This window comes from Pyrus communis, chromosome 3 (genome assembly GCF_041283825.1).
Source record: "Pyrus communis isolate YQ-2024b chromosome 3, ASM4128382v1, whole genome shotgun sequence".
NCBI lineage: Eukaryota > Viridiplantae > Streptophyta > Magnoliopsida > Rosales > Rosaceae > Pyrus > Pyrus communis.
In genome coordinates, this window is record NC_142567.1 from 1,244,364 (window position 1) to 1,263,225 (window position 18,862).

Genomic DNA, 18,862 nt, shown 5'->3' on the forward strand with positions numbered 1-18,862 from the left:
TAGAGATGATTTCCTGTGGTTATAATAAAAAGTGCTTCTTACAAAAGGTCTTTCAATCTTTTCCACGTACTGAAGAGAAGAAGCGACTGAATGCTAATAGCGCACAAACAAAACTATTCAATAATAAATCTAGATCAGGACATCCCAATCGATCTCACGAACAAAACTAACTGGACAAGGAGCAAAACGTGCTTTTTCACACCACAAATTACAAACCAGATCAGCAAGCCAAGGGTGTGTGTCCGGGTTCTCGGCTATTTGATCATATTCGAACCACGGAATTATAGTGCTCACCAAGCCCAAATGCATGCTTATGGTATGACAACATAATACTCGAATCGGAAGAACCTGTACCGCTATCGGATTTGTACTCCTTCCCCATCTCCACATCAGGGAAGGATCCTGAGTATATCTTGATAGGCTTTTTAAGGCAGTGCGTTAAAGCACCGAGCTCTAGCTGTCCTCCCCATGCTGCAGTTGACTCCACTTCTTTACAGTAGTTCTCAAACCTCTCTGCAAGTGACTCGTCAGAATCTCCATCTGCTGGATTCTCCGACAAGAAAAAAGGGAGAAAATCAGATGCATGCTTCCTCATATAAGCAGCTACCATTTCTCGAAGCTGTTGGTACGTGTAAGGTGATGAACCTCCGGAAAGGTGGGTCAGCTGATCCTGGATAGCTCGGTAGAGGCAATGGCCATCAGGCTTTATTTCATTAATGGTCAAGCCAAAGGGTTCGAGCTTTTTCTCTAGTTTTTCACCCTCAATCATTCGATCACTTACTAAGTTGCTCTGCTCTTCTTGAATTCTTTGCTCCCTGGCTGCATCTTGCTGAGCCCTCTTCTCTCGCCTCTTCGAACTCTTGCTGGGCTTTGCCTGCTCAGGTTGACTGGTGACAGAAACACCAGCTATGGCCTTCACTAAAGTGTCAAGTTTACTTTTCTCATTCCCATTACTAGCACTATAGCCTAACGAAACAAGTTCTGCAGCATGTTTTTCTTTAAGATTAGCAGAAAGCCGAGTAATCTCTTCCTCCACCTGCTTTTTCTTAGCTTTTTGTTCAGCCTTGCTTCCTTTGGCAGCTGCCTTTTTCATTTCAGTTTCCTTGTCCTGAAGTTTTGATATCTCTTTCCTGTATAAACAAACATGTCGTCAACGGGGGAATGACATGAATGATTTATGGGAAAGTTAACAAGGTAGACTAACAGTTTTAAGGCACCAGCCTCAATGAAACTACAACAAATCCACATTCTTATTCTCAACCACTTCTGGGAGAGCATGAAAACGCTTTATGCATGTCATGATCGAAACAAATACCACCGCACCAATTCAAATATCTTGAAGACAAGTGTGCATATTAGACGACCACAAGTGTGTTTGATTACAAATGTACCGTATAGATTTAAGAACTAATCTCACTTGCTTTACCAAAGGAACCGCCAGCCAAATACAACATCATAAGAAAATCTAAAACAGAAGAACCGATAACGCAGACTTGATGAGAAAATCACCTGTGCCTAGAAAGCATTTCGTCACGAGTTTCCTGTGTATTCTCAGAAGCTTTGTCTGACATTGTATCAGATACTTCTTGTGCATCCTCCATTGAAACAACCCTGAAATCAACTTCAACAAATTATAAAATCATCCATCACGAAAATCGCAATGTTTGAATCTTTACCAAATCCCAGCCTGACCCAACATCTAAAATCAAAGCAGAAACTAAGAAATAATTCAATACAACACCAAATCAAATCACAAAAAATAACACCAAATTATACAAGGATCTTCATTAAAGTCCAATGAATAATTTTACCATAAACAAAAGTACAACATAATAATCCCAATTGAGATAATCCAATATTAAGATTTGAAATTCAACATTCTTTGAAAAAAAAACCCAACATTCAGACTCTGTTTTTTGTTTCAGATAATTTGAATCAACAGTTTGGATGCTTGAATATTATGCTAGTACTATGAACTTCAAATTCCCAATTTAATTCAGCTGATGGGTAGAACGAAATCAACCTGCCTCAGAGTCCTCCTTTGCCGTCGACGGCGATCGCAAGCTAAGCCCTCTGAAGCTTGTCACGGCAAAAGCCCTAACCCTTCATTTCACTCTACTATCCGCAAAAGCCCTAATTGAGGAGAGCCACGGATAATTGGGGATTGCTTATTCAAAGAGAATAAGCTCTCTACAAGCTATTGGGCCTAATACACCTCTCCATATACGGTCAAATGGGCTTTACTACTTGCTTTTATAAATTTTGAATCCGATCACCGGCCCAACCCAACCAACCAAAATCCAAAACCTTCCAGCATGGGAGGATCCGTACTTAAACAAATCCCCGTGTTCCTCGAATGGATCTATTAGTTGTTGAGAGGGTTGCCCAAAAACAGTATATAATGTGTACCCAATAAAACTTACAAGTAAACAAGATAAAAAGATGGCAACCAAGGTTGTTGTTTCCATTATTATTCTTGGGTTCAATAGATAAATCACGTTATTCGTCCGACTATACTTAAAAATAGTAATATTCATATTTTATCAAACAGTTGGTGGGTATAATCGTCTGCAGAGCCATGTTGCATGGTTGTTGATAGATGCAGACAACTCTTGAGCGACATACATTAAGAAAGTATGTCCATATATGTCGACATCAACGCAGACAATGGCACTACCGAGATTTTTTCATACACCTTATGTGCACGAATCGATTACTACCTTAGACGACCAACAAGTCGTCTAAGGCACTCCTCAATAATTTTTCAGACCAAACTGACCACGCTAGCCCTTAATGAATCCTTCACTAGGGACCAGACGGACATTCGCGTGTTCACCACGAACTCAAGAATTTCTCCACCAACGTCAGCCCCATCGAATCCTAAATTTAAAGGAGACAGATTCTCTGCCCTTCCACTTCTCGTGCCCTCCTGTTTGTGTGGTTACGGTTAAGCCATATCAATATTCATATTAATATTCATTTTTGTCTTATTATCTCTATAAAAAAAAAATATTAACATGGTTTAACCGTGACCACGCAAAATAGGAAGGTATGAAAAGTAGGAGGGCAGAGAACCTTCCTCTAAATTTAAATGCCTTTGTCAGTGGTGCCATCATGCATGTTGATCGATGAGGACAATGCTGAATTGCTAATGTCATGCATCATGAAGCATGACCATGCATGTGGCTTTTTTTTTATCTTTATTCTTGGATGCATATGGAGGAGATACGTGTCATATTCGCAGATTTTAATATCAGGGTTCTTTCCAATGCAGAACAATCATGAAGATGCATCTATTCCCAACGTAATATGTTAGAAATTGAGATTCTCTATAGAACTTTGTATTTGAAATCCATGGATTCAAAAATTTAGATGTGACTTCATTAATTCATTTTACTGATTTATTTTACACAAAATCAAAATTTTAAACTGTTTAAATCTTTCTTTTTTAAACGGTTCAAATTTCCTAATCAATCAACTTTAAATACGGAGATCCGACGAGGATCTCAACTCATATTTCAACCCTCAAATGAAAGATTTTTTCTATTGGCATTGGAATGAGACTTGCAGTGCTAAGGCAGTTGACTTACTAACACGTAACAGAGGAATAATATCTGTCAAAACAAAATCGAGGTTCAGAGTTCAGTTTCACTTTTTTTTAGGAACTGTTATTAGCATTTTAAAATTTTTATTTTACATTTCTCACAAGTATATATTTTTTTTAATTATAAAAAGTTTGGAATGTCAAATGAGAATTTTAGAATACTAATAACAATTTTCTTTTTTATTATTTTATTATTGAACGTGATAAATACATGCGTACATACATTATTGAATATAAACGAATAAAACTTGAAGATTAACAAATAGGGAAATGCTTGCATATCAGTACAACAAGTATAAATCCTAAACCTAAATCATAATTTTTGAAGGTCGGTCATGTAAGTTAGCCTCTCAGTCGACAACTCCCTAGCCCTAAATATTCCTTGAATTTCATGAAGGGACCGGTCCATTCGAACAAAGTGGAATTCTATTGGATAAACTCTTTTATTCCACATCAGCCACGTACATGGACACTACGATAATCACAAAAGAACCGAAACTGATGCATGCATGCAATCGAGCGATATGGGAAAGGGGGTGAAGGAGTTGGATATTCATTCTTATCAATGTGGAATTCATTTTCAACACGTTTTTTTACGTATTCTGTAATTATAAAGAAGTTAGATATCTACCATAAAACCAATTGACAATATGAAAAGTAGCCAAATTTATAAGCATATGCAAGATCATCTCATATATATGAGATTCATTCTCAACATAGTCGAACACATTACTTTGGTAATTATTGATTAACAAAAAAAAATTAAGTTAATCATTGTAGTTAGAATTCTCTTATATCCATCAGTATCGTTTTACCTCTCTATATATTCTACAGGAAGAAAATCAAGAGTTGGGTTTCTCAAAATCAAGAGTTAGGTTCCTTTGTAAATAAAGATTAAAAATAGTAAATTTCATTTTTTTTTACTATGATAGTGGTGTTATTGTTATACATGCCATATTGGCATATTGCTACGTTGGTTGAAGAATTTAGCAGCATATACAGTGTCAAGGTGTCCAGGAAAATATATCAAATATGTAAAATTATCTAGTTATATATGGCCTAAATTCCTATCCAGTGATCTCTGACTTCGCAAAATAATTGCAAAAAAGATGGGTTCCCTACTTGTTGAATATGTTGTGTTTAATATTGGAATAGGATCCTATGCAGATTTTATTTGTGGGAACTCTGAAGATCAATTAATTATATCTGTTTATTGTACATTATACGGTTAAAAATTATTTTAAATTTTTTATTTAAAATTGAATATAAATATTACTTAACAAAAATTGACTGTACGATGTAGAATAAACGGATCCGGACATGATTGATTGATTCTGTACAAAAAGGATCAGAGAGGATCCTCGTCTGTGTTCAATGCTGAATTGCTAATGTCATGCATCATGAATCATGATCATGCATGTGGCTTTTTTTTTTTTTAATCTTTATTCTTGTAGGCATATGGAGGGGATACGTGTCATATTCGCAGACTTTAATATCAGAGTTCTCTCGAATGCAGAACAAGCATGGAGATGCATCGATTCCCAACGTAATATTTGAGAAATTGAAATCCCCCTTAAATCTTTGTGTTTGAAGTTGATGGATTCAAAAATTTGGACGTGATTTTTATTAGCTTATTCTACTCGCTTACTTCATACAAAAATTAATTCTTGAAAACTGTCCAAATTTCTTTTTTTTGAACGTTCATATTTTTAAATCTGTCGTCTTCAAACACAGAAATCTGGTGAGGATCTCAACTCATATTTCAACCCTCAAATGAAAGATTTTTTCTGTTGGCATTAGGATGAGACTGCAGTGCTAGGGCAGTTGACTTAATAACACATAACAGAGGAGTAATAATCTATCAAAACAAAATCGAGGTTCGGAGTTTAGTTTCACTTTTTTTTTTAGGAAACTGTAATCAGCACTTCAAAATTTTCATTCTACACTTCTCAAAAGTATATTTTTTCTTTTAATTATAGAAAGTTTGGAGTGCCAAATGAGATTTTTGAAATGCTAATAACAATTTTTTTTAATATTATTTGTATTATTGGACGTGATAAATGACATGTGTACATACATTATTGAATATAAACGAATAAAAATTGAACATTAACAAATACGGAAATGCTTGCATATCACTACAACAGTTATAAATCCTAAACATAAATCATAATTTTTGAAAGTCGGTCATGTAAGTTAGTTACTCAGTCGACAACTCCCCAGCCCTAAATATTCCTTGAATTTCATGAAGGGACCATTCGAACAAAGTGGAATTCTATTGGATAAACTCCTTTCTTCCACATCAGCCATGTACATGGACACTACCATAATCACAAAAGAACCGAAACAGATGCATGCATGCAGTCGAGCGATATGGGAAGGGGGTGAAGGAGTTGGATATTCATTCTTATTAATGTGAGATTTATTCTTAACACGTTTTTTTACGTGCTTTGTAATTATGAAGAAGTTAGGTATATATCATAAAACCAATTGACAATATGGAAAGTAGCCTAACTTATAAGCACATGTAAGGTCATCTCATTTATGTGAGAGTTATTCTCAACATAGTCGAACACATTACTTTGGTAATTACTGATTAGCAAAAAAAAATTAAGTTAATCATTGTAGTTAGAATTCTCTTATATCCATCAGTATCGTTTTACGTCTCTATATATTCTACAGGAAGAAAATCAAGAATTGGGTTCCTTAGTCAATAAATGATTAAAAATGATGGATTTGATATTCGTTTATTATGATAGTAGTGTTTATTATGATAGTAGTGTTATCGTTATGTATGTCATATTGGCATATTGCCATGTTGGCTGAAGAATTTAGCCGCGTATACAGTGTCAAGGTGTTTGGGAAAATATATCAAATATGTAAAATTCTCTAGTTATATATGGCCTAAATTCCGGATCAGGATCCTCTCCTAATCTAAGGATGAAGATCCTCATGACCAAGAGATGTGGACTGTTGGATAAAAATCCAACGGTTATAATTATTATAACTTTAAAGGAACCCCTCTGTTTGTAGCCGTTGGATAAAAATCCAAACGGCCCACATCCCTTTGTCATGAGGATCCTCATCCTTAGATTAGGAGAGGATCCTGGTCCCTAAATTCCTATCTAGTGATCTCTGACTTTACAAAAAAGATGGGTTCCCTACTTGGTGAATATGTTGTGTTTAATGGAATAAGATCCTCTCCGGATTCTCTTTGTGAGGATCCGGATGATCAATCAATCAGGTCCGTTTATTATACATTGTGTAGTTTGAAATTATTTTGAATTTTTTTTAAAATTGAATATAAATAGTACTTAACAAAAATTGACCGCACAATGCACAATAAACAAATATGATTGATTGATTTTCGAATTCCCAAAAGAATCCAGAAAAGATCCTCATCCATGTTTAATTATTGATAAAGTTCATGCTTGTTGTCCCCCTTTTCTCTAAAGAGTTAATTTCTACTATATATAAATACATTATATTATTATTAATATTACAGTACTGTATCTTGATGCACTGATGCTATCAACCAGGACCGAAAGTGTGTTGGTGGGTTAATATATGTATACAACATATATACATATATATATATATATATATATATATATATATACACTTTCGGTGGGTTAATATATGTATACAACATATATATATATATATATATATATGTCTATGGTTCTTATTGCAAGTTTTTTAGACCCTATTCATCGTACGGACATTTTAGGAGTTCTAAATTATAATTACTGTGTGATTATATATATATATATATATATATATATATTATATACAATATAATTTTTTATAGCATATTGTAGGGTCGGTTGAAGAATATAAGAATTTCGGGTTGCAAAGTTGACAAATTGGGTCTAATGAGCTGATGCTTTTGTGATAAAATTCCTATATTTGCGTGCATTGCAGTAAGAAGTAAGATGAAGAAAAATATTAGTATGATTAGAAGTGAATTGCTACTTCATCTTTCTAAAATCTTAACAAGTCACCATGCAAATCATCAAAGGGGGCATTTTCTTATCCAATCCAAATATCTTAAAGGTGCTTTCTCCCTCTTATCCATTTTCTGGTCAACTGTTTCTAGATTAAACAATCCTCCCCCACATTCATATAAATACCCAGGCAGATGAACCCAAAGTCCACCATCCCCAAGCCTCACAAATCTTACTTAGCTTTCTTCTTTAGGGCTATCATCATTTCCAGTAGCTCACCTGCATTACTTGTTCTCTAAGGAAACCAATTATTAGTACTAATGGAGACTGTGAGACAGTTGGCTTCAGAGAAGGCTGCTGTGATCTTCACAAAGAGCTCATGCTGCATATGCCACAGCGTGAAGACGCTTTTCTACGAGCTTGGTGCAAGCCCCGCTATTCATGAGCTCGACCGATACGCCAATGGTAGGGACATGGAGTGGGCATTGAGGAACCTCGGCTGCAATCCTGCTCTCCCTGCTGTGTTCATAGGTGGAAAATATGTTGGCTCCTCAAAAGATATCATATCCTACCATGTCGATGGATCTCTAAAACAAATGCTCAAAGATGCAAAGGCCATCTGGTTCTAGCTAGCTAGTAGCTTAATTATATTATCACACAAAAAGATTAATCTATGACCTGTTAATTAGTCTAGTAGTATACGCAGAAAAGAATCCCAATACCATTGCTTAAAGAAAATGAGTATTGAGGTTTAAGTTTCCCTTTTTCTTTTACTTTGTATGTAACTTCCCGGGCTACGTTCTATATATATGAAATGAAGTCAGATCTGAAAAGGATCCCGGAGAGTTCTGAAAATTTCGCCTTCTCCACATCTCTTCTACAGTTTTTATTTTCATTTTTATTTTGTTACAGAGGAGAAAATGGATCGAACCCTGAACTTTTTTTTATATACTAATAATTATTGATCAATGTTATCATCACGTATGTTGATTGATGAGGACAATGCTGAATTGCTAATGGCGTGCATCATCGTGATCATGAATTGATGGCTTTATTCTTGTATTGGGTGGGATTAATATATGAAGACATGTGCCTTATTCTAAAATTTCCAGCATATAGAAGATCATGCTGAACAATCACGAAGATGCATATATATATATTCCCAATGGTCAGCCCTGTTGAAATAAAATTCTGCTTTCGTTTGGAATTTTTGGGATGACTTTTGCAGGGCTAGAGAGGTTATTCCTTTTTATTTTATTTTTTAATAATTTTTATAAACAAAATGATGATTACACTAAATTGATTTGAAGTAGAGAGATTCAAACTTAAATGTAATACGTAGAACACATTGTTTGAGTTAACTATACTAAACTTAAATATACGTCGAACGCTCATTAACAATTAACATACGAATAATAGTTTTTCATAATAAAATATCAAGTTTCTGATACTATAGAACGTGATAGATAGCATGTATGCACATGCGTTATTGAATGAACTTGCAAATAATGTATCTTCAACGTAAAAATTTCCTAATCAGAATATTCAATCTCTTAATCTTCATTTGAAAATCATCCATACAAAAAAGCATTCGAATCGATAATCGTTTAGTCATTCAAATGTATCAAATAAGTCAATGGTGTAGGTACCAAGTAGCATATTCATGATGAACCATTGATTTATTTGATACATTTTAATGACTAAACGATCATCGAGTCGAACGAATGATCTTCAAATAAAGATTTAAGATTGAACGATTCCGATTATGAATTTTTACGGTAAAGATACTTTTATTTGCAAGTGGGAAATGAGTTCATCACCGAAAGAAAAAATGCAAGCATTATCCTGACTGAGTTATAGATATAAACGAATATATTACAACACCACCGCATATCAGTTAGTATAAACCAAAAATATATAGATCATAATCTTTGAAGATCAGTCCTATACATAGATTAGTTATTCAGTCGACAATATTGTAAGTCCCAAAACCATATGAACAACGTGGAATTCAATTGGATAAACTCTATCTTTCCCCGCATCAGCCACGTACATCACACTAGCTACCATATTCACAAAGAACAAAGCACAGAACATGCGATGCAATCCGAACAATTAGCAAATTGATGCATACAGTGAAACAATATCGGAACAAGGGGAGTCGAACATAACTCAGATGCAGGTTATCCACTTGAGTTATAGACTATTGTTTTTAATCCCTATCCTTCATACGAAAAAAAATCATAATTGAGTACTTACTTACCAATAAGGGAATAAAAATATGGATCTCTATGAATGCCAATGCCTACTTTTATTTAAGTATAACATAATGTACAATGTCAAGGCACGCATCCAATAAATACTATATAAATTTTCCGGCTTGATTGAAGAAAGTTGAGTTTTATCATAAAACCAATTGGTAATGTGGCGGAGTAGTTATTTAATTATAAGTCTATCCAAGGCTCATCTTCCCATTAATGTGAGATTCATTCTTAACTTATACTTTATGAGTGAACATAATGTATTTGATTATTGATAAAGTTCATTCTTGTTGTCCCCCTCTTCCCTAAAGAGTTCATGTTTATTATATAAAAGCTAATATTAACATATATTGGTATATCTTGATGCTATCAACGAGGACCGAAAGTGTGTTTGTGGGTTAATAACTTTAATATTTATACATATGTCTGTGGTTCTTACTTAAAGTGTCAAACCCTATCCATCGTACGGCATTCCAGGAGATCTAAATTATGATTTATTGTGTGATAAAATATATGCTACATGCAATTTGTTTATAGCATATAGTAGTTCGGTTGAAGAATACAAAAATCTCATGTCAGACTTGATAATATTAAATATATATTTTGACATCGAGAAATTCTGTGAAAAACAGAACTGATGATAATATCGGTATGATTATAATGGAGTCACCATCATGCAAATCATCACAAAGGGGCATTTTTCTTATCCAATCCAAATATCTTAAAGCTGCTTTCTCTTTCTTATCCATTTTTCTGGTTCTTAAATTGTTTCTCCTTTCCTCTAGATTAAACAAATCCTCCCCCACATCCTTTATAAATAGCCAGGCCGATGAACCTCAAAGTCTACCCCCAAGCTCCACAGATCTTAACTATCTATCTGCTTTAGGGTTTTCATCATATCTAGTAACTCAGCTGCATTACTTGTTCTCTAAGAAACCTGCTTTTGTTTTTAGTAATGGAGAATGTGAGAGAGTTGGCTTCAGAGAAGGCTGCTGTGATCTTCACAAAGAGCTCCTGCTGTATATGCCACAGCGTGAAGACGCTTTTCTACGAGCTCGGTGCAAGTCCGGCGATTCACGAGCTCGACCGATGCGCCAATGGGAGGGACATGGAGTGTGCATTGAGAAACCTCGGATGCAATCCTGCTCTTCCTGCTGTGTTCATAGGTGGGAAATATGTCGGCTCGTCGAAAGATATCATATCCTACCATGTGGATGGATCTCTAAAGAAAATGCTGAAAGATGCACAAGCAATCTGGTTCTAGATAGCTAGTAGCTACATATTATCACACTGGAAGCTTAAGCTTGCTATGCTATAAAGGTTTGTTAATTAGATCCAGTAAAAAGAATCGCAATACCATGCTTAAAGAAAATGAGTATTGAGGTTTAATTTTCTTTCTTCTACTCTGTATGTAATTTAACTTTCCTGGCTACATTCTATATGTATATATGAATTGAAGTCAGATCATATGAAAAGTATCATGGAGAGTTCTGAAAGTGTTCTCTATATAAGCATCTTCTACTAATTATTATTATAGGTAATTGCGTACTGCTTTATATTTCCCTATCTGCCAAATCAGCAATGGATCGAACTGCGACCATTGACTTATATAAAATTTGAAAGAGAACCCACTTTTTGCACTACAAAATATATAGTCATAATGCACCCTTCTTGCCTTAATTTTCTTCTTTAAGAAGACGTATTGCAATATGATTATTTCTGTTTTGGAATGTCAATAGCAGTTTTAATTGGTAAATGCTTATTATTTCAAATTTTATTGTTGACTTGGGCGGCAAGTGATATGTACCCGACATCATTGCATAAAACCAAAAATAACAAAAATCTTGTAGAAGTGAGAATGCCACTTAGGTTGGGAATGAAAAGTTGGGTTGTCCAATAAAACTATAAACTGCAGAGCGTTTTCATCTATTTGTGACTGTTCAAGAAAGATTGTTCCATGCAAAGCTATATATATTGCAACATAGAATAAGGTCTAACAAAGTAGATCACTTTTTATTATCATCAAGATTTCTGAATATATATTTGAACAATAATATTGTTAGGATAATGCTAGAGAGACTAAATTTGTTGACAAAATTTTGTAAACTAAATGACATGGAAGTTGATGATTGAATTATGACTTAAGCGTTGATAAATATGTTTATTTCTATGCGTGACACATCATTTAGTTTGCAACTTTTGTCTACAACTTTAGTCTCTCTAGCATTACCCATATTGTTAATTTCCCAATATCAATTAACTTATCCACTAACTTAGGGCGTGTATATCCATTTCCCACTATATATGTGTGTGTATGTGTGTGTGTGTGTGTGTGTATGTATATATGATGCAGATATAGTTTTCATTATTATTTTAATTCGTTGTATATGAGTCACTAATATGGAATAACCATAAGATAAGAATCCAAGCCTTTGCATGTATATATATAGGAAACACTATATCTATTAGTCTATAAAAAGCAAAAGATGAAAGGGTTGGTTCTCAGCATTCTGGCGCTGCCATAGACTAGAGTATCAATATCTATTGGCTTTAACAACTGCCAACTGAATTTCGGTACGCCATGTGCTTGACGCTTTTACGCAAGATGCATCCATACAACCGAGGATGTATATGTCCTCTTGTATCGACAGCTCTCATCTCAGTTACACAGCAAAATCTCTCGAGACGCTAAAGGATCTAAGAAAGACAATGATAATTAGATACCCTAAGCTTTCTTTGCCTTGTATTCCTCCAAATCCAATAGAACAAAAAGTTATCCACTGTGGCCTTCAGAATAAGCAATTAATTTACTCGATGATATATAATCTGACCTCACATTATATTCTAACGCTTTCCTCCAAGAAGAAGAATTAATCCTCTTCATCTCTACTAAGGGGGGATGTTTCTTAAAACGTGTGGTCATCTCAACTAAGGGGGGATGTTTCTTAAAACGTGTGGAGCATGGCAAGTTTGGAAAATCAGTAGCATCAGAACGTGTATGAATAATGTATCAGCTCACACGTCCCCGCCACGCCCCTACGTGCGAAAAGGAATCGGGCAAGTTGGTGGGCGCAACAGAAGAGAATCACACAGCACCGAAAGCCACAGATCTCATTCCCCATAAATCTGCACAGGGATTCAAGGGAACGTGATTGAGAGAATCTGGTATAAAGACCAGCTGCCTTGTAGAAAATTTCTCTACTTTTGTTAATTGTGTCTTGAGACAGTACGTAGTGAGTATTTATTTGGGTTAAATCTTCACAACCTGAAAAGAAATGGTGCATAGGCCATCCACGTGTGTCATATATCAATTTAACCACTCAATTATAAATAGTAAACTAATTAATTCATTTCATTCGTGTGCAAAGGACATATAGGACATATACACTACTTTCGCCAATTGACCTAACGCACAACTCTTCATTTTACTCGAATCAGTCGCTAATCATGTATTGCATGCAGGAAAAGCATCTGCAACTTGTTCAATCTAACAGAACATGCTAGTCTTTATCATAAAAAAGTAGATTTTTTATTAGGGCATCCAAGTAAAGACCATCTTCTTTTGAATATTTTTGTTGTTGAAAGGAAGCAAGCAGTCCACACCCAATGCTGCTTCTATAAATAGTCCAGCATGAGAGCTCAAATTAATATTCAAACAACCTTAAGCCTTCAACCCTTCTCTCTCTAGCTACCCTATCTAATTCTCTTCTAATTCCAAAACCCAATCCAACCATTGGATCGAGTTCAATCTGAATTCGATCCGATGGTTTTGATCAAATCTTAAGTTAACAAGTATTCTCAGGTAAAACTTTGCCATATTTGGTTTACTTTTCCATTCAAGGAAAAAGTTTACCATATTGGGAAGATATTCCTGATCAAACGAGTTTTCCAAGATGGACAAAGTAATGAGGTTGGCATCAGAGAATGGTGTGGTGATTTTTAGCAAGAGCTCATGTTGCCTGTGTTATGCAGTCAACATTCTATTCCAAGAAATTGGGGTGAGTCCTGTGGTTCATGAGATTGACCTAGATCCCGAGGGCAGGGAAATGGAGAAGGCTCTTACGAGGATGGGGTGTACCGCGCCTGTGCCCGCGGTGTTCATAGGTGGAAATCTCATTGGATCGACCAACGAAGTCATGTCCCTCCACCTAAAAGGCCAGCTGATCCCAAAGCTGAAGCCTTACCAGTAGCAGACTATGTCTTAATTAGTTAACTACTCAAATATAATGTTGAAAATAAAAATAAAGTGGCTCAAATTAGTACTGTAGTGAGCTTTGTATTAAAAAAAAAAGTCTATGTAGTGCTCTTGTTTTTCATCCTTAAAATACTTATGTAGTGTTTCATGTGTATTGTATTCTGTAAGATTTGATCAGCTGTAGCTTGTAACCTAAACCATGTTTCCTATTTCTAATGAAGTAGCTTTTCTATGTCTTGATGCACCATTATTTGAGTATCCTCTTCTCCGTACATTAGAGCAATTTATAGAATATATAAGTTCATGTTAATTTTTTTTATATGCTTAGAATATTACAGTAATGCAGATTGCAGAAATAAAATACAAAGAAAGAATGAAAAGCTCTCTTTCTACAACTTGAAACCAAAATTTAAGTGAATTACCTCTAACTAAGTTTATTGAACATGAGGAACAAATATTCTTGGGTAAATTAGATTTTACCCCCTCAGGTTTTTGTGCAATTGTAACATCATATAACATCTTTAAAACATTTCAATCTCATACTTTTATTAGTATTTTCATTTCAATTTCATACATCCGTTACAAAATTTGTTAAGTTAACAGTTAAGTGATGATGTGGCAAATATGAGGTCCTCATTTATGCTGATGTGGCTGCCAAACATGTGCCACGTGGCATAAATAATTAATAAAAAATTAAAATCTAATTTGAATATTAACATATTAAAATAATTAATTAAAAAAAAATCACAAGTCTTTATCTTCCCCACCCGAGCCACCCCTTCTCCCACCACCACCCATTTGCCCACCCGAGCCACCCTTCTCCCATCACCATCCCCATCCCTCATCACTTCCGCACTTCCTTGTCTAACCAAAAATCCCAAATTCCTAATTTCCACATCTAATTTGATTCGAATTCCCTATTTGCGATTAAACCCTAGATTCCAAATCCAAGTAATTTAATTGGATGATGGGTCTCAGAGAAACCTCCAGGTCATAGTCGTCTTTAAAGATGCTCGGAGCTCGAGTCGAGCTCCTCCTCGATCTCCAAAAAGCTGTTGTCCATGGGTGCAGTGTCAGGGTTGATGGCCAGGTCAGGCTTGAAGGGGGCGGGTTCGAAGATTAGGCGCCAAGAGCTTGAGTTAAGCTCATCCTCGGATTGTGTGGCAGCGGAGTTGTTGAACTCATCCCAGTCGAGCGAGTCATTTAGAGTTGAGTTAGTGGCGGCAGTGAGTCGTCTAATGAGGTGGGAACATTTAGGTGGTTGTTTTATGTGAGAACAACTACGAAGGGACGGGCAGAGAGTGAGTGAGAGTTGCTGGTTGACATAGGAGACTGGGGGTGAAGGGCTCCACTTGGAAGAAGAAATTGAGGCAAGGGCTTAAGGCGATGATAAAGGTGGAGGAAAATTGAAAGGTCTCTGGGTTGCTCGGTGTTAGATCCCACATCGCTCAGGGGAATGGATCCTCTATGCTTATATGTATATGCCCACCTCCATATAGCACGAGGCCTTTTGGAAGCTCACTGGCTTCGAATTCCATTAAAACTCCGAAGTTAAGCGAGATTGGGCTGGAGCAATCCCAAGATGGGTGGCCCATTAGGAATTTGCTCGTGAGTTTCCAGAAACAAAACCGTGAGGGCATGGTTGGGGCCCAAAGCGGACAATATCGTGCTAGGGCGGAGTTGAGCTGGGGATGTGGTGGAGCTTGGGTCGAGATATGACAATTTGGTATCAGAGCCAATCCCTGACCGGAAGTGTGCCGACGAGGATGTCGGGCCCCTAAGGGGAGGTGGATTGTTAGATCCCACATCACCCAAGGGAGTGGATCCTCTATGCCTTATATGTACATACCTACCTCCATATAGCACGAGGCCTTTTGGGAGCTCATTGGCTTCGAATTCCATTGGAACTTTGAAGTTATGTGAGATTGGGCTGGAGCAATTTCAGGATGGGTGACCCATTGGGAAGTTGCTCGTGAGTTCCCAGAAACAAAACCGTGAGGGCGTGGTAGGGGCTCAAAGCGGACAATATCGTGCTACGGCGGAGTCGAGCCTGGGATATGGTGGAGCCTGGGTTGGGATGTGATACTTGGGGCTTTGCAGATGAGTTGATAGTGGTGGTTCTGTAGGGAGAAGCTTGGTGTGGAAATAATGGGGGAAGTGGTGGTGATAGGGGATGGTGGTGGTGTTGGAGGGAGAAGCTTGGTGCAAAAGTTATGGGAAAAAGGGTGGTGATAGGGGCTGGTGGTGATGTTGGAGGGAAAAGCTTGGTGCAGAAGTGATGGGGGAAGAGGGTGATGATGAGGGACGGGGTTGGTGACGAATGAAGGGGTGGCTCGGGTGGCAAGATGAAGAATTTGTATTTTTTTTTAATTTTTAATTAATTATTTTAATATGTTAATATTCAAATTAGATTTTAATTTTTTATTAATTGTTTATACCACATGGCACATGTTTGGCAGCCACATCAGCATAAATGAGGACCTCATATTTGCCACGTCATCACTTAACAAATTTTTTAACGGATATATGAAATTGAAATGAAAATAATAATAAATGTATGAGATTGAAATGTTTTAAAAATGTTATATGAGGTTGAAATTGCACCAAAACCTGAGGGGATAAAATGTAATTTATCCAATATTCTTTCTTCTTCTACTACTTCTGCCTTTTTGTTCCTCCAGTCAACCTACATGTAGAATATCCTATGAACAAATTAAAGTATAAAGCCCTGAAAATTCTCTAAAAATATCTAAAAGGCGACCCAAGCCAAACAACGCTCCCTGCTTTGAGAGGATGGGGGGACGTCTATCGTACGTAGCCTTATTCTTACTTTACAAATAGGCTATTTCCAGCACTTGAACCTGTGACCTTTCGGTCACAAAGAAGCAACCTTTCCTTTGAGCCAAGGCTCACCCTCTCTCTCTCTCTTTGAAAATATCTACAGGACATTAATTAACTCGCTTTCAAACGGTAAAGTTGTGATTTTCAATTACCTTTTCAATTTTGTTACAAGTAAAATGTGATTCATTTTTCTGAACATGTGATAAATAAACACAGATACACACTTTTTTTTTTTTTTTTTTGAAACAGATACACACATTGTTTAAACATTATAAGGACAGATCGATGCTTGTAACTGAAAAATCGATACAATGCAGATGCATTAAGCTTGCTGAACATCGCCTAAAGTTCAGAACTTGTAGAGGGAGACAAATTAATAAAATCTGACTACTGCAATCCAATCTTGCCTTCCCACATAGTCATATGGGAAGGGTATAAAGAAAAGAAGAAGAGGTCTATTTTTCTAAGCATAGATTCTTCAACTTTATGACAGACAAAGAAAGGTATTACATTCTCGCCTTACCACTTCGTTTCGTTTTCTTTACTTTTATTCTCTTCCTGCTCCTCTCCCTCCAACGATATACTTGTGTTTGGCAGTCAGTGTCAACCTTATCATTCTTGTCATGGAAATTACAGTTTCCATTATTATTAGTGCGGGAGCAAATAGCATTCGCATCTCCGATATATTTTCCTTTTCGGATTCACCGTATCAGACATATCCTTCTCGTAGAGAAAATATGACAATTAGTAGTACAACTTACACTTATAAGTTATAACTAATACTATCCAACACTCATTCGGCTGGTAGCTTGGATGGTGCAGAGGAAATTACGAAGAATATGATGGTATTTTGTATAGTCAAACGATGAATAATTAAGATATTTGGGAGCATCTAGCCCAAGACTAATTGATGGATGGAGAGGTCTAAGGAATCGGATGATAAAGAGCGTGTGTGACATGATAGTATGCTCTGGTATATCATATTAGAATGTGAGCATGCGACTCAGAACCAGTTGAAAGTGGATGGAGCTAGAGATCAAATGTTATTAAAACTATTATGCAAGGTTTTGATTTCCTGACATAATACTAGGGTTTAGAGTTTTTATTAGTGTTTATAGGATTCACATGCACTATGGCATATCTGCGGTGGGGATGAGGCTTAATGTGTATATATTCTAAATACAAAGACAGCTGCAAGCACCTAATTTTTCAAGTGAAATGGTGCCCCTCTCAGTGTCATTTAGCAAGTTAGACTCCAGTTGCAATGGTCCTATAGCCCTACACATCTCTAATAATTTAAACTCCTAGGATCATTGCACTTGAAGAAATTGAACAAAAAATCGTACCGGAATTAAGTACTCTGAAGATTCCCCAATGGAGTGAGACAAGCACACCAGTTTAGTTGAGGGAAAAGGAGAAAATCATTTAAGTGAGTGCCGAGTGGTGAGCTGCCCCAGATAATCACTGTAGAACAAAGATTCATTGTTGGCTTTTGATGATCAATCACGGTCAATCTTAATCTGGAAATTCAAAAGAAAACAGTGTTGTCGTTTTTAATTGGAAGCAAGGGGAAATTAGGGCAGGCATGCACTTGCCTCACCTGGACTTTGGTGATGCAACTATATCTAGGGTTTGCACCCATGGCCTGCAGAATCCAATTCAAAACTGGTTGCGTTTATGGTTCATTAGGGTTTCGAATCAGTTGCGTTTACTAAATTAGGGTTTTATAAGCGCGAACAAGAAGTGAACTACACACAAAACTAGGAAACTATCAAACTTGGGCGACTTGCATTTTACATGGAAGGGTTTGCACGTACGTGAACCAATCCAATAATACAATGTCACATGTAACATAACACATGTCCTTATATTATTGGAAAGGGTCACCATGGTGACGGTGAACTCGTTCTATATAAGTCTTCCTAACGACTTGCACACGGGGTCAAGCCAATATTCATATTTTAATATCCTATCAAAGTAGGCTATTTATGTATCACATTCAACGATCACGTAC

The 18,862-nt window shown here is 36.3% G+C and overlaps 1 protein-coding gene and 3 pseudogenes across 1 annotated transcript; 3 read left to right on the plus strand and 1 right to left on the minus strand.

Moving 5' to 3' along the window:
* LOC137715914 (OVARIAN TUMOR DOMAIN-containing deubiquitinating enzyme 5-like) lies at positions 1-2,170 on the minus strand. Its single transcript, XM_068455275.2, has 3 exons — positions 2,024-2,170; positions 1,510-1,611; positions 1-1,130 (listed from the first exon to the last, which is right to left on the minus strand). Exons 2-3 carry the CDS (start codon positions 1,599-1,601, stop codon positions 263-265), a joined length of 960 nt encoding a protein of 319 aa, XP_068311376.2. The 5' UTR covers positions 1,602-1,611; positions 2,024-2,170; the 3' UTR covers positions 1-262.
* A 5,410-nt stretch (positions 2,171-7,580) lies between these two features.
* Positions 7,581-8,406, plus strand: LOC137714130 (glutaredoxin-C11 pseudogene; annotated as a pseudogene).
* Positions 8,407-10,562: 2,156 nt separating this feature from the next.
* LOC137714234 (glutaredoxin-C11 pseudogene) lies at positions 10,563-11,308 on the plus strand (annotated as a pseudogene).
* Positions 11,309-13,448: 2,140 nt separating this feature from the next.
* On the plus strand, positions 13,449-14,239 carry LOC137716546 (monothiol glutaredoxin-S11 pseudogene; annotated as a pseudogene).
* Positions 14,240-18,862: the final 4,623 nt, after the last annotated feature.